This window comes from Chelonia mydas, chromosome 7, assembly GCF_015237465.2.
Source record: "Chelonia mydas isolate rCheMyd1 chromosome 7, rCheMyd1.pri.v2, whole genome shotgun sequence".
Taxonomy (NCBI): Eukaryota; Metazoa; Chordata; order Testudines; family Cheloniidae; genus Chelonia; species Chelonia mydas.
In genome coordinates this window covers 18809912-18823653 of record NC_057853.1, presented here as the reverse complement: position 1 = coordinate 18823653, position 13742 = coordinate 18809912, and the positions used below count along the sequence as shown (strand labels likewise).

Sequence of the window (13742 nt, the reverse complement as noted above, 5' to 3'; positions counted from 1 at the left end):
GTTTGAAAAATATTCCTTAGAGCAAGAAAAAGTTGAATTTCCACTGCAATTATTTTCTCTCATTTACCTGCCAAGTCAGGATTCTGTTTCTCCAGTCATACCATCAGTAGTAACTCCTAAAGCAGAGCAGGGAGTTCAGGTGTTTTAGGTGTCAGTGATGTCAGATGTTTGTTACAAGATTATAAATATGGAACCTTAAACTCAGTTTTTTGGCAAGTTAAACATCTTTTCCATCCACTTTTAGGCCATTGTGACTTCACTTTGGCGTATGGGTAAAGTTAGCTAATCATATAAGCCCCTCAACTTGTCCCTCAGAGTCCTGTTCTGAATTGTTAGGTTGATTATCCAGATAAAAGCAAAGTTTCTTCTTGTTCAATAGCAATGTAGCAGAAGAAAAAAAGTCAGACTTTTAATGGTTGCTGTGTACTGCCTGCTACATCTTGTGCTTCAGCCTCTAATTTTACTGCAACTCTTCCTAGTCTTTGTTCTATGATAGTTTTTCAGTTATTTAAACATACCTTTAATAAAATAAAACTAATCACATTATTGGTGGCAATCAGCAACAGAAATGAGGGGGGATTAAGGCAACTTTGTGAAAGTGGAAAAACTAATAACTGAAGTCAAAGGGGCTCTTAGTTTGGTCTGGCAACTATTCCACCTCAGAATGCAATGAGTCTGGCATAGCTACAAGTACACAAATCAGGAAAAATGTGTTCCATCTGGATGAAGGCTCCCCACCAAACTGAAAAAGTAGATACATGAGGTCTAGATTTCTCTAGAGCAGAGATTTCTATGAACATACTTTACAGACTGAAGTAGTAGCAAGTGGCATCCTCTCTGGAAGAGTTTGTGTTTGTCATCTTGCCTCTAATATGAATGAGAAGGGAAGTATAATTCCATTATCCACACTGGTGGGGAGAGTTCACAGAAAGAAAATCTACTGGTCCAAATTGCCATGCATATAATTGCCTTTAGGCCCTGAGCTTAGGGTATTGTATGCTTTGGAAATGTGGGTCAATAATTTTTTTTAAGTGTGGTTATACTTCTGAAAATCTTTCTTAAAATGATATCATGGAGTTCCATTTTTTTCCTCTTAGTGACTTCAAGATCAAATTTGGCAGTTTATAAGTGAAAATGTTTTTCTAAGCATTGGCCTGAAACCTGGGATCTAAAAGTCAAGCTGGATTTTTGATGGCACACACATTGCCAGCTAAGTTCCCTCTAAGCTGTGCTGCCACGCGGCAGGCTATCAAGGGCCGCACAGGCCGGGAGAGGCACCTCTTGCTCCAGGCTGCTGCGGCAAGAGAGAGCTGGGGGAAGTCATCTCTGCCTGCTGCAGCCCCCGAAAAGGCCTGCACCCCAAACCCCTCATCCCCAGCCCCATCCCAGAGCAAGCATCCCCAGCCAGAGCCCTCACCCCCCACACTCCAACCTTCTGCCCGAGCCCCCTCCTGCACCCCAGAGCCCTCATCCAACCCTGAGCCCCCTCCCACACTCCGAACCCCTCAGCCCCACCCCTGCCACACATCACCTCCATATTGGTGCACATGACAAAATTCATTCCACACATGGATGTAAAAAATTAGAGGGAACATTGATTACCAGTAATTCTGAAGTTGGAATTTACATGATTATATGTGAACTAGAATAGAATCCAGCTCCCCCATAGCTGCTCTGACTTTGCAGCGCTATCAGGAGCGAAAACCTGTATGAGTCATAAAGCTATGCCTCAAAATACCCACAGGAAGCAGATCTATTGATCTTTACTACATGGGTACTTTGCTGATCATACTGGCACTTTAAATATTAATTCCTTCCATACATTTCCATCACTTCACACTGAACAGTTTCAATACAGGTGAAGCTTAAAGATGTTTAGTAATTCTCACATTCTGGTTAGCGGCATAAGCTAATAATGAATGGAACTCAAATGAGCTGGTGACCTTTTTTTAACTAGCCTGTGTGTATCTTTCTCTCAGTAGTATTGAGGTCATTGTAGCTCCATGAATTTCCTTTTGATTATTTTAAGTAATTTGTTATAGTAACACAGGAGGTTACAGGGAGGCCCACTATAGTGAAGGGTGAGGTTGGGTGCGAACTCTGTTTGTGTTTTTTTAATTCCTCATCCTCTCTATCCTTCACAAATGAAGTGAAAAAGTGAAGTTATGAACACTGGAAGGGAGGGGAATGGGAACAAAGAAAAATACATTGTTCTTGGATATAGGTCAAATGGAGCTGCATATAATAGTACATAGCTGTTTATCTTAGATGCTGAAATAAAAAAAAGTAAGGTGGTCGTTGCTATAATATTCCTCATGGAGATAGCCTCTGTTTACATACTGGCCTTTTGAAGCTTGCCCAAAGAGATGAATAGGCGAGAGAGACTGAAAAGGAAAACTTCACACAGTTCTCAAAAATTCCACCAGTGATACAGAAGAGGGGGCATGTCTGAGTTATCATAAAAGCATTATATTTTATGTATTTAACTCATAAGAGGGAAAAAAAATCCCACATTGTGTCAAGTACTACATTGTCATGCTTTCTAGCCACATATTTCAAGTTACTAAGGATTAACAGTCAAGAATTAACAAGCAGGGAGAACTGGAGGTCCTGGTGATGTCAAGGAATTATGACGTGATTGGAATAACAGAGACTTGGTGGGATAACTCACATGACTGGAGTACTGTCATGGATGGTTATAAACTGTTCAGGAAGGACAGGCAGGGCAGAAAAGGTGGGAGAGTAGCACTGTATATAAGGGAGCAGTATGACTGCTCAGAGCTCCAGTACGAAACTGCAGAAAAACCTGAGTGTCTCTGGATTAAGTTTAGAAGTGTGAGCAACAAGAGTGATGTAGTGGTGGGAGTCTGCTATAGACCACTGGACCAGGGGGATGAGGTGGATGAGGCTTTCTTCCGGCAACTCGCAGAAGCTACTAGATCGCACGCCCTGGTTCTCATGGGTGACTTTAATTTTCCTGATATTTGCTGGGAGAGCAATACAGCGGTGCATAGACAATCCAGGAAGTTTTTGGAAAGCATAGGGGACAATTTCCTGGTGCAAGTGCTAGAGGAGCCAACTAGGGGGGGAGCTTTTCTTGACCTGTTGCTCACAAACAGGGAAGAATTAGTGGGGGAAGCAAAAGTGGACGGGAATCTGGGAGGCAGTGACCATGAGTTGGTTGAGTTCAGGATCCTGACACAGGGAAGAAAGGTAAGCAGCAGGATAGGGACCCTGGACTTCAGGAAAGCAGACTTCGACTCCCTCAGGGAGCGGATGGGTAGGATCCCCTGGGGGACTAACATGAAGGGGAAAGGAGTCCAGGAGAGCTGGCTGTATTTCAAGGAATCCCTGTTGAGGTTACAGGGACAAACCATCCCGATGAGTCGAAAGAATAGTAAATATGGCAGGCGACCAGCTTGTCTTAACGGTGAAATCCTAGCGGATCTTAAACATAAAAAAGAAGCTTACAAGAAGTGGAAGGTTGGACATATGGCCAGGGAAGAGTATAAAAATATTGCTCGGGCATGTAGGAATGAAATCAGGAGGGCCAAATCGCACCTGGAGCTGCAGCTAGCAAGAGATGTCAAGAGTAACAAGAAGGGTTTCTTCAGGTATGTTGGCAACAAGAAGAAAGCCAAGGAAAGTGTGGGCCCCTTACTGAATGAGGGAGGCAACCTAGTGACAGAGGATGTGGAAAAAGCTAATGTGCTCAATGCTTTTTTTGCCTCTGTCTTCACTAACAAGGACAGCTCCCAGACTGCTGCGCTGGGCATCACAACATGGGGAGTAGATGGCCAGCCCTCTGTGGAGAAAGAGGTGGTTAGGGACTATTTAGAAAAGCTGGACGTGCACAAGTCCATGGGGCCGGACGAGTTGCATCCGAGAGTGCTAAAGGAATTGGCGGCTGTGATTGCAGAGCCATTGGCCATTATCTTTGAAAACTCGTGGCGAACGGGGGAAGTCCCAGATGACTGGAAAAAAGCTAATGTAGTGCCAATCTTTAAAAAAGGGAAGAAGGAGGATCCTGGGAACTACAGGCCAGTCAGCCTCACCTCAGTCCCCGGAAAAATCATGGAGCAGGTCCTCAAGGAATCAATCCTGAAGCACTTACACGAGAGGAAAGTGATCAGGAACAGTCAGCATGGATTCAGCAAGGGTAGGTCATGCCTGACTAATCTAATCACCTTCTATGATGAGATTACTGGTTCTGTGGATGAAGGGAAAGCAGTGGATGTATTGTTTCTTGACTTTAGCAAAGCTTTTGACACGGTCTCCCACAGTATTCTTGTCAGCAAGTTAAAGTAGTATGGGCTGGATGAATTCACTATAAGGTGGGTAGAAAGTTGGCTAGATTGTCGGGCTCAACGGGTAGTGATCAATGGCTCCATGTCTAGTTGGCAGCCGGTGTCAAGTAGAGTGCCCCAGGGGTCGGTCCTGGGGCCGGTTTTGTTCAATATCTTCATAAATGATCTGGAGGATGGTGTGGATTGCACTCTCAGCAAATTTGCGGATGATACTAAACTGGGAGGAGTGGTAGATACACTGGAGGGCAGGGATAGGATACAGAGGGACCTAGACAAATTGGAGGATTGGGCCAAAAGAAATCGGATGAGGTTCAGTAAGGATAAGTGCAGGGTCCTGCACTTAGGACGGAAGAACCCAATGCACAGCTACAGACTAGGGACCGAATGGCTAGGCAGCAGTTCTGCGGAAAAGGACCTAGGGTTTACAGTGGACGAGAAGCTGGATATGAGTCAGCAGTGTGCCCTTGTTGCCAAGAAGGCCAATGGCATTTTGGGGTGTATAAGTAGGGGCATAGCGAGCAGATCGAGGGACGTGATCGTTCCCCTCTATTCGACATTGGTGAGGCCTCATCTGGAGTACTGTGTCTAGTTTTGGACCCCACACTGCAAGAAGGATGTGGATAAATTGGAGAGAGTCCAGCGAAGGGCAACAGAAATGATTAGGGGTCTGGAACACATGACTTATGAGGAGAGGCTGAGGGAACTGGGATTGTTTAGTCTGCGGAAGAGAAGAATGAGGGGGGATTTGATAGCTGCTTTCAACTACCTGAAAGGTGGTTCCAGAGAGGATGGTTCTAGACTATTCTCAGTGGTAGAAGAGGACAGGACAAGGAGTAATGGTCTCAAGTTGCAGTGGGGGAGGTTTAGGTTGGATATTAGGAAAAACTTTTTCACTAGGAGGGTGGTGAAACACTGGAATGCGTTACCTAGGGAGGTGGTAGAATCTCCTTCCTTAGAAGTTTTTAAGGTCAGGCTTGACAAAGCCCTGGCTGGGATGATTTGATCGGGGATTGGTCCTGCTTTGAGCAGGGGGTTGGACTAGATGACCTCCTGAAGTCCCTTCCAACCCTGATATTCTATGATTCTATGAATTCTTCTGCTTCCTTTCTGAGCAAACCTGATTTCTAGATTAAACCACAGCTCTGTTCCAAGGGCTAATTAATTGAAGGATTAAATAGCCTGTTGGTAAAGAATGGTGTAGATATCTTGGCAGCCTTGATGATATTTCAGCAAAGGCTTCTTATGCAGTACTTAAAGTGGTATAAACCTTTTCTTCCCATTAATGTCATTACTGAATAATTAGCAACCAATGTTTATATTACATTTATAAAAAGACAAATTAAGCTTTTTTATGCATTATGCAGAGATTTTATGCATTATGCTGGAGAAAAATGCCTTTCAATTATGTAAGTGGGATCAGTGGATATTTTGATTGAAACTCCATCTGCCAATGTAGAAATTAGTTCTATTTTTGACAGCATAAGACAACCCCGGTGGAATTAGGCACCAGACTAACTTTTCAGAGTGCATTTTCATGCACCACTTTTGACTCTCCTGGGTAAGGCTTAAGTGTGTAATTTTTCTTGTATACTCTTAGTTGTTAAAGTTTATGATTAAACTTTTCAACTAATCAAAGGAGCCATTCCCATTAATAGCTATGATGAAAACTCTCAAGTTAAGGAGCAAGTACATATTTGTAGACATAATATATTCTCTGCTTTGAAAAATCCGGTTTTGAGCCAAAAAGAGTTGTTAAGGAGTTAGAACAGGGACTGGAAGTCAGGACTCCTGGATGCCATCCTTTAATATGCCACTGACTAGCACTATGACCTTGTGCAAGACTCACACTGAATTTACCCCTTTGGAAAATAGAATACTTTGGATGGAAATCACCATGTCACTCCACTTACTTTTTTTTTTTTAAGAGTATGTCTGCATAGCAACTGGGAGATGTAATTCCCAGCACAGGAATTCCTCAGTTTGAGCAAATGCCTAAAAATAGTGGTGTGGCCAGGCTGTGGTGGCTTAGGCTGGCCATCCATGTACAATCCTGTCTGACCACCTGGGTAAATACTTAAGCTGCTAGACTGAGCTGCCACCTGTGCCACTGCTATATTTAAGCACTAACTCAAGCAGAACTAGTGCATGTATGTCTGTGTGTGCTGGGAATTACACTTCCCATAGCCTAAGAAGATTTGGCGTCTTTCAGGCATCCACTGTCTAGACTGTGCTACCGAAGATGGCTATTATCTTCCTGGCAAACACTGATAGATAAATTAGTTGTTCAGAGCTACTCTCCATAGCCAGCAGATTCACTTTCGCTCTAGGACTAGGTCTTTTCTCCATTATGAGGTTGCCTTCTCAGACCCATACTTGTGAGGCTGGTCATGCAATCATGGAGCCTTCCTGAGTAGTGCATCACATGTGAGGTTGTGTGCATGTCCTTCAAGCCTAATATTCCATTTTCCAAAAGTGTAAATATCCTGGCTTCCATAATAGGGTTCAAGAAATCCTCTTGTCTTGCAAAAATGAGTCACTACAGGCCTATAACTTTGCAGCACCTTTGCAAAGGACTTTCTTTCAAAGGTTTTGTAACAGGTTTAGGGGAATGTTGAGGCAATATTATGCATAACTTTATTACACTCCCTGTCTCCTGCACCTCAGCTTAATTCTTGGCTGAAGCATAGACAAGGATTCTCTCTTTTTTAGGACTTTCCTGAAACCGTTACACAAAGTTAAACTTCAGGGCTGTTTTACTTATCATGGCTTTACGTATGTGTTGTTAATTCTCAGTAGACTTGAAAGGGACTGCCACATAGTTTCTTAATTTGTGTGCATTTAAGATTTTATTATAAGTAGTATAAAGCATTTTAAATAGTATTTGGAATACTATGGCTAACTTTTAAACAAAAACTGCTAGGCAGTAAGTCTGCTAGTGTTCCTTGCATAGATTTCTCCACTTTTAGCATGCATATGCACATACATACACATTCCCCTCTGATCTTACAGAATTATTTCAGTCTTTATAGAGTGACCATAATATATAGTGTCACCTCATCTCTTCACAGCTTGAGAAGAATGGGAGCATCACAATCCTTTTAAACTCTTCAAAACCCTGTTGGGAAATAAACAGTCGGGATCTCCACAGCTTGCATCATTCCAGCCCTTGAGTTAATAGTTGACTGGTCCTACATTAGTGGTGAAACGGAAATCGGCAGCCTGTATCCAAAGTAATGACCCACCCAGCCTTCACATCACACATCTCTTGGTCTCGCATCAATCAGCCTCTGAGTTCATAGGGCTGTCTATATTTAGAATCTTCCAGCCATCCCTCAAGATGCTCTGAGAGGGTAACTGGGTGTGTGACCTGTGTGGTGGCTGGCTGACTTCGAAAACTTCCTGTACAGCTTCAGAAACAGCTACTGAGTAGCCTGGCTAGTAGCTGCCAAACACTAATTTGCTGTGGTGGTATAACCATGTTGGTGCCCAGGATTTTAGAGAGACAAGGTCGGTGAGGCAATATCTTTTATTGGACCAGCTTCTGAGGGTGAAAGAGAGAAGCTTTTGAGCTACTTGGAACGCTTCTTCAGATATAGTTCTGCATGTGTCTGGGCCCTTCTGAGTTGCCCCATCCTGCTCTCTGTATGTGAGCAGAGACACAGTATTTGAACTAATCCTGGTCTCTGCCCCACTGTTTCTCTCCCTTTCTTTGCGCCAAACAAATCAAGTATTGCAGTACAAAGTCTTGCATGGTTTTCTGTTATGGTGAGCCAAGAAGAAGAGCTAAAGACTTGGGTGTTCCTTATTCAGGAGACTCTGTTGGCTGAGGGATCCTGATACTCTCTGTGCCCTTGCAGGCCAGCTCCATCACCTAAGGCCTCTTCTGGTTCCAAATAAGGATCTTTAAAATACGCACAGTAGCAGACTTCATCCCATCTACTGATCCAGGAGTCATAAACTTGCAGATCATATATTTCTATCAAAGAACATAAGGCTTCAGGTCAGATTGTTTTCTTGAAGATACAAGAGGACTATAGATCTGTCAGCAAAGACGACTAAATATAGTCTCATACAGAAATACTCCAGGCTACTAGATCCAGCAGTCGGATCAAATCCTGTCTGGGGGTGTGGTTTGTAGAGAATGGAATTGAGGGATGGTTACAATGGGTGGATATTTATACCCACGGAATATAGGAATGTTTAGTTTAAGGGATATTCACTTGTCGTCTTGTTGTTCACTATCCCAAAAGCTTCTGTAGCCACCTGCTCAGACTCTAATCTTCTACAGCGTACAGCACTAACTTCTGAGAAACAGCTGCATCTTGGGTAAGTCACCTTCTTACCAAGGCGGTCATTAAAACTGAACTGCTCATGATCTGCAAAGTGGGATGAGAGGAATAGTTACTTTAATTGGGATGGATAATTTATTTTGTTAGACCATGGAAACATACCAGTGTAAGCTATACTAACAGCACTTTTAATTTGCTGTAATAGCTGTTTATAACATGTTTTAAATACCCTTTGTTCATACAGAGATATTTAGAGCTTCCTGATCTAAACCACCAGTGTTTACATTTCTAATTGGCTAGAAATATTAAAATCTAGCCAACTGGGGACAGAGGTGAAAGGCATTTCAGCACATTGTAAAATGAAGAGCCTGCCCTGAAGGATTGGCCAAACAGCATCTGGGCAGTGAGACAGGATGAGGTTCCCTTCAAAGTTCAGCAACTTCATCCTTGATCATCCTGCGGAGATTGCTGTGGAATAGTAGAAGGTGGTTACCACTATGACAGAAGTGCCATTTCTCACTTCTTCTAAGACCTGTAAAACCCAGAAAAGGTAGAAGGTGAGGCAAAAGATCAGGCTTGTGTTTTGACATGGGGAAAACCCATGTGCTTGATATTCCAAGCCCATGGTTTTTTGAGTCATCAGTTATGTGTGAAGGTTTTCTGATGGTGTTCCTGGGCTTGTCTTCACTGCAATGTTAGCACAACTTAGTACACGTCTGTTACTGCACTCAAGATAGCCTACCTTCAGTGAGAGAGGCCACACTTCAAAACAACACGAGTTAAAATGAGAGTGTGTGTAACTGCAGTTAGACAACTGTGGCTGGCCCATGCCAGCTGGCTCAGACTAAGGGGCTGTTTCATTGTGGTGTAGACTTCGAGGCTCGGGCTGGAGCCTGGGTTCTAAGACACTGCGAGGTGGGAGGGTCCCCAAGCCCAAACATCTACACTACAATGAAACAGCCCCTTAGCCTAAGCCCTGCAAACCCAAGTCAGCTGGTATGGGCCAACTGCAGGTGTCTGAGTGTAGACTACCCTGAATGATTGTATTAGCTGCTGATGAGTTTGTAACTTGAGCTGTTGCATCACAACTGCATTACTAACTTGAGCATCAGCATCACTCGAGCTTCAAAACCCAACCCCACCACCCTTAACTGGCCAGTTAACTCAAGCTTAAAGCTCCACTTAACTTGAGCTAGAGATTTTTGTGTGTGGACGGAGTCAAGTCAGGGTTAACACTCAAGTTATAGCTCAATCTATCCATTCTGTGAAGATATTACCTGTCTTCCAATATTTGTTTCCCTAAATTGGGGCAATTGCTCATGTTACTATTTGGCAGAGATGCTTACCAAATGTGGAAATTTGATTGGTGGGAATAATTAGCTGGGCATCAGAGTATACCGTGGTGTGGAGCTTTCCAAGGAGCTGAATGTGTGCACTTCAAAAGTTTGTTGGAACCACTGTGAAGTAGATAATGGTTACAAGCCCTGAGATGAACAGTATATGGCCTATCCACAGAGCTGGTGACATGCTCTTGAATGAGAAAAGTGTATAATGCACTATGTTCTCTTGGCACTGATACCCACTTCCATCCTTTGATTGCATACATTACTGACAGCCAAGCTGATTAGCAATTAACTGAACACAGACGCTGTGTTCTGGTACTGTCTGGACAAATAAATTAACGTGTCTTAAAATAAGTTCCTCCCTTGGGGTGGGTCTGCCCTTTGGAGGGGTTATTTGAAGGTCATTTATCATTGAGCAGCTGACCATGAGCCCCCCAAAATGATTATAAGTCACTGCCTTACTTTCAACTAATAATCCCCTAAAACACACAAGGCATCCATTAGTCTTCTAGTTAAGAGGATACAGTTCTTGTCTAAATCCCTTTCCTCTTGGAAGAGGTCTGTATCCATGTTAGAGCCCTCAGAATCTATTCTGTTCCGTCTTCCTCAGAATTAAGACCTTATGGGTACAGTTAACATCCTGGCAAAGGAGGACTGGAAGTTGGTTCCAAGAGCTTGTTGGTGTAGTTTCTAGATTGCCCAGAAGAGGTCATTGCAGATGTACTTGCAGCCTCTGTCCAATTGGGTAGTGAAAAAGACTGAGATTAGCGCTGGTTTTACCGCACTCAATGGCCCCATTTTCAGCCATTCAAAGCTTTCCATAAATGCTTTGATTATAAATAGCTTAATATTTTCAGTTCTGGCAGAAGGGGTGACGGTGGTTTTGTTTGCCAAACTTGTCCATGTAATTCACAACTTTCCACGCTGTAGGTGCTTAAATCTACTTGATTTCTCATTTCTGCATCTGTTAAAGGTCCCGGGAAGTAAAGAATCTCTTTCTCTCCCCCGGCGCCCCCTTTATAGATGGAGAAACTAAGGCAGAGGATACAGTTTGCCCACATTTCCTAGATGAAACTGATGTAAAATGTGGGGTGAGGATTTAGGAGCTCTGGCTTTCAGACCTGTGCTCTGATCATTTGACACTACCTATGTTTTAACAAAACGTTATTTCTTCCCCCTTTATAAAACTTTTTTATATCTGCCCTGATCACTTTCAGGTTGGCAAGAAGCACCTTCCCTCTTGCTTTATTCATTTTCAGAGACCAGGAGCCTAACTTCAGATCTCCTCCTGTCTCTGTCAGTGACTGGAAGTATTTTTAGTGGGCTCAGAAACGTTTGTGATGTGTTCATGTGACAAGGACAGTTCACTTGTTTGGAGTTGCTGTTGATTTCTAGAATATCCATTCAGGGCTTTTGCCAACATACACAGGGTACTCCTGTTTCATATTACAGTGACACTGCTTTGTCAGGGTAGAATTCAGCCCAGCATGGCTGGAGCCTGTCTCTGCTAACCTCATTCCATAGTACAGCATGTTCAAGCTAAGGAGAGGCATTTGCGTAGACTGCAAATTCCTTCACTTACTTCAGAACCAGTATGGAAACCTCAATGACTTCTTCTGAAACAGTATGTTTTTTCTTTTCTCCTCAAATGTGATGATATTGAGTTGTAAATATGGCTAGTTTACTAGATAGACATGAATAGGCAATGAATATCTAGGCTCAGCATTTCTGTCAATCACCGCTTACAACTTTGGTATTTGCGCTCTAAAATTCTGTATAATAGCTGCTATTTACTACTATGAATGAAACAAAATTAAATAAATATCATGTACTTTCCCTTGTGTGACTAAATAACCACATTTCTTAATTTCTTTGGATTTTTGAGGAGAGAGACTTGAAACTTGTATATTGCCGTATCTGTTGTTGCCCCAACTCTGAGTATTAAAAACTAGAAAACCAATTGTGCTATTGATGGACTACTTGTTTTTGAAAGGTTTGTTCAGTTTTACTGTGTGGGTGGCTCTCGTGATGAGAAGTGGCTCGTGTGCAAAATAAAGCTGTTTTGGTTCCATGACTTATTAGAAATCATTTTTAATTCAAAAGGTCCTTGTCTTTTGGCTCCTTGTTAGGGCTGTTTCGGCTACGGTAAGTGACTTTTTTTTCCCTTGATAGCTGAAGTCAGACTTTTCTGCAGCAGTACGCAGCAGAGATGCTGAACTTGCGTCTCAGGCAGCATAGAATGTTCAGAATTGGACAAAAAATGCCAAGCACAGATTTGCCTGCCAGTAAGTCCAGAAGAAGCAAATATACTTGCATTAATATTTAGGATTGTTTTTTTTTAAATAGCATAAAATCTATTCTTATGTAGGCAGTTTATTCACATAGCTCCTTCCTCTTCAAGCCAAGAATCTACCTCTTCTGGCGTCCCTCCACCTGTGTCCTGGTTTTACAAGCAGTCTTTATGGATGACTTTGAAACCAGGTGCTTGAACAATAGAACAGTGATGCTTCTCCAACTCCTGGCAAGTAGTATTGTCTTCTTAAAACTAGATGAAGATTAAGTTATTTTTGCAGTAACTCAAATTGTCTGTTAATGCTACTGGCAGTGAAAATACTCAATGTTTACTAGTTTGTGGGATCCAAATAAAGATTTTTCCACACAGTGAGTTTAAACTTAATTTATTTTCTGTCTTAACAGTTAATGTTTTCAGTGTAAGCTTTGTTTGAAACAGTTGGGTTTTTTATGCTCCTTCTTTTGAGTCAGCAATACTGACACATCTCCATTTGTTCAGAGGTTATAAAAGGTCAGCCTGCTGTGGCTGCATCTAGCTTAACATCCAACTACAACTTGTATCAAGAAATGTCAGAGAGGGAGGGGTGGAGGAGTGGCTGCAAATAAATGGAGATCCATAGGAATGAAAATGACATACTGTATTGGCCTCTGTGTTCTTGCTTGCGGAGCACAGAGCTGCTTTGTTGGGACAGAATGTGAAAATAGCCAAAGCATTTAAACTATTTGCTTTTATTTGAGTATGCTTTCTTTTATATTGCTCTGATAAATCACCAGACTAGAAAGTTGAGCCGTTACAACCCCAAAGGTGACTTGCAAAGAAAGAAATTGGGCTTGTGCATATTGTTTTTTATGATTTATAAAGAAGGCCTGAAAATTTAAAAAATAATTGTTTTGGTGTTTTGAATTAGAAATTCAGATGATGTCTAGGCTGGCAGGCTCTGGCTGGAGAACTAGTGTGAGAGACTAATGAAAGCTGAGTTGTTTAGAGGGGGAAGGACCTTTCAATCCATCTGCTAAAATCTTTTTGGTGATACCTATGTAATTTAGTGAGTCATCTTTTGACTAAGGAAGTTTTTGTTAAAAGATTCAGCACCTTCATTCCATTCAACTGAGATCTCTCAGTAAACAGCCTACTGCTACTAATAGTTCTCTCAACATCAAGAAAGATCATCCTTTGCAGTCCTCATATTTCTAAAGTTTAGAAGAAAAAGGGACGGGGGAGCACTTTGCAGGTCACCTTTAAAGGAAGGAAAATCATTTTATTGCTGAAAATAATTCCAGAGTTGGGATCTGTGCATTAAGAAAATGTTTATCTTTGGTGTTGCAGTTCTGAGATTCTTATACTAGGTCACTAAGAAGTCTCAGCACAGGACAAGGCAGATAGCAATGAACAACATGGCCATTACAAAACAGGAATTTACAGCTCCCTTATATTGGTGACACATGCTATTCACTCTGGGGATTAGTCTCAATTTGAAGCCATAGTATTAGTTCTAATCCTGTGGATCTAG

General features: G+C 42.3%; 1 protein-coding gene across 8 annotated transcripts in view; it reads left to right on the top strand.

Annotated features, from left to right (window-relative positions):
• The window catches only part of TMCC1 (transmembrane and coiled-coil domain family 1), a 198636-nt gene that overhangs the window by 116494 nt on the left and 68400 nt on the right, over positions 1-13742 (top strand). The window contains exon 1 of one of the 8 annotated variants that reach the window (XM_043550842.1): positions 11311-11563. The exons of the other annotated variants lie outside the window; for them this stretch is intronic. Within the exon in view, the coding sequence (XP_043406777.1) occupies positions 11534-11563 (30 nt within the window). The 5' untranslated portion in view covers positions 11311-11533. Of the gene's footprint in view, positions 1-11310; positions 11564-13742 lie in introns of those variants that run through there. 8 annotated transcript variants of the gene reach the window in all.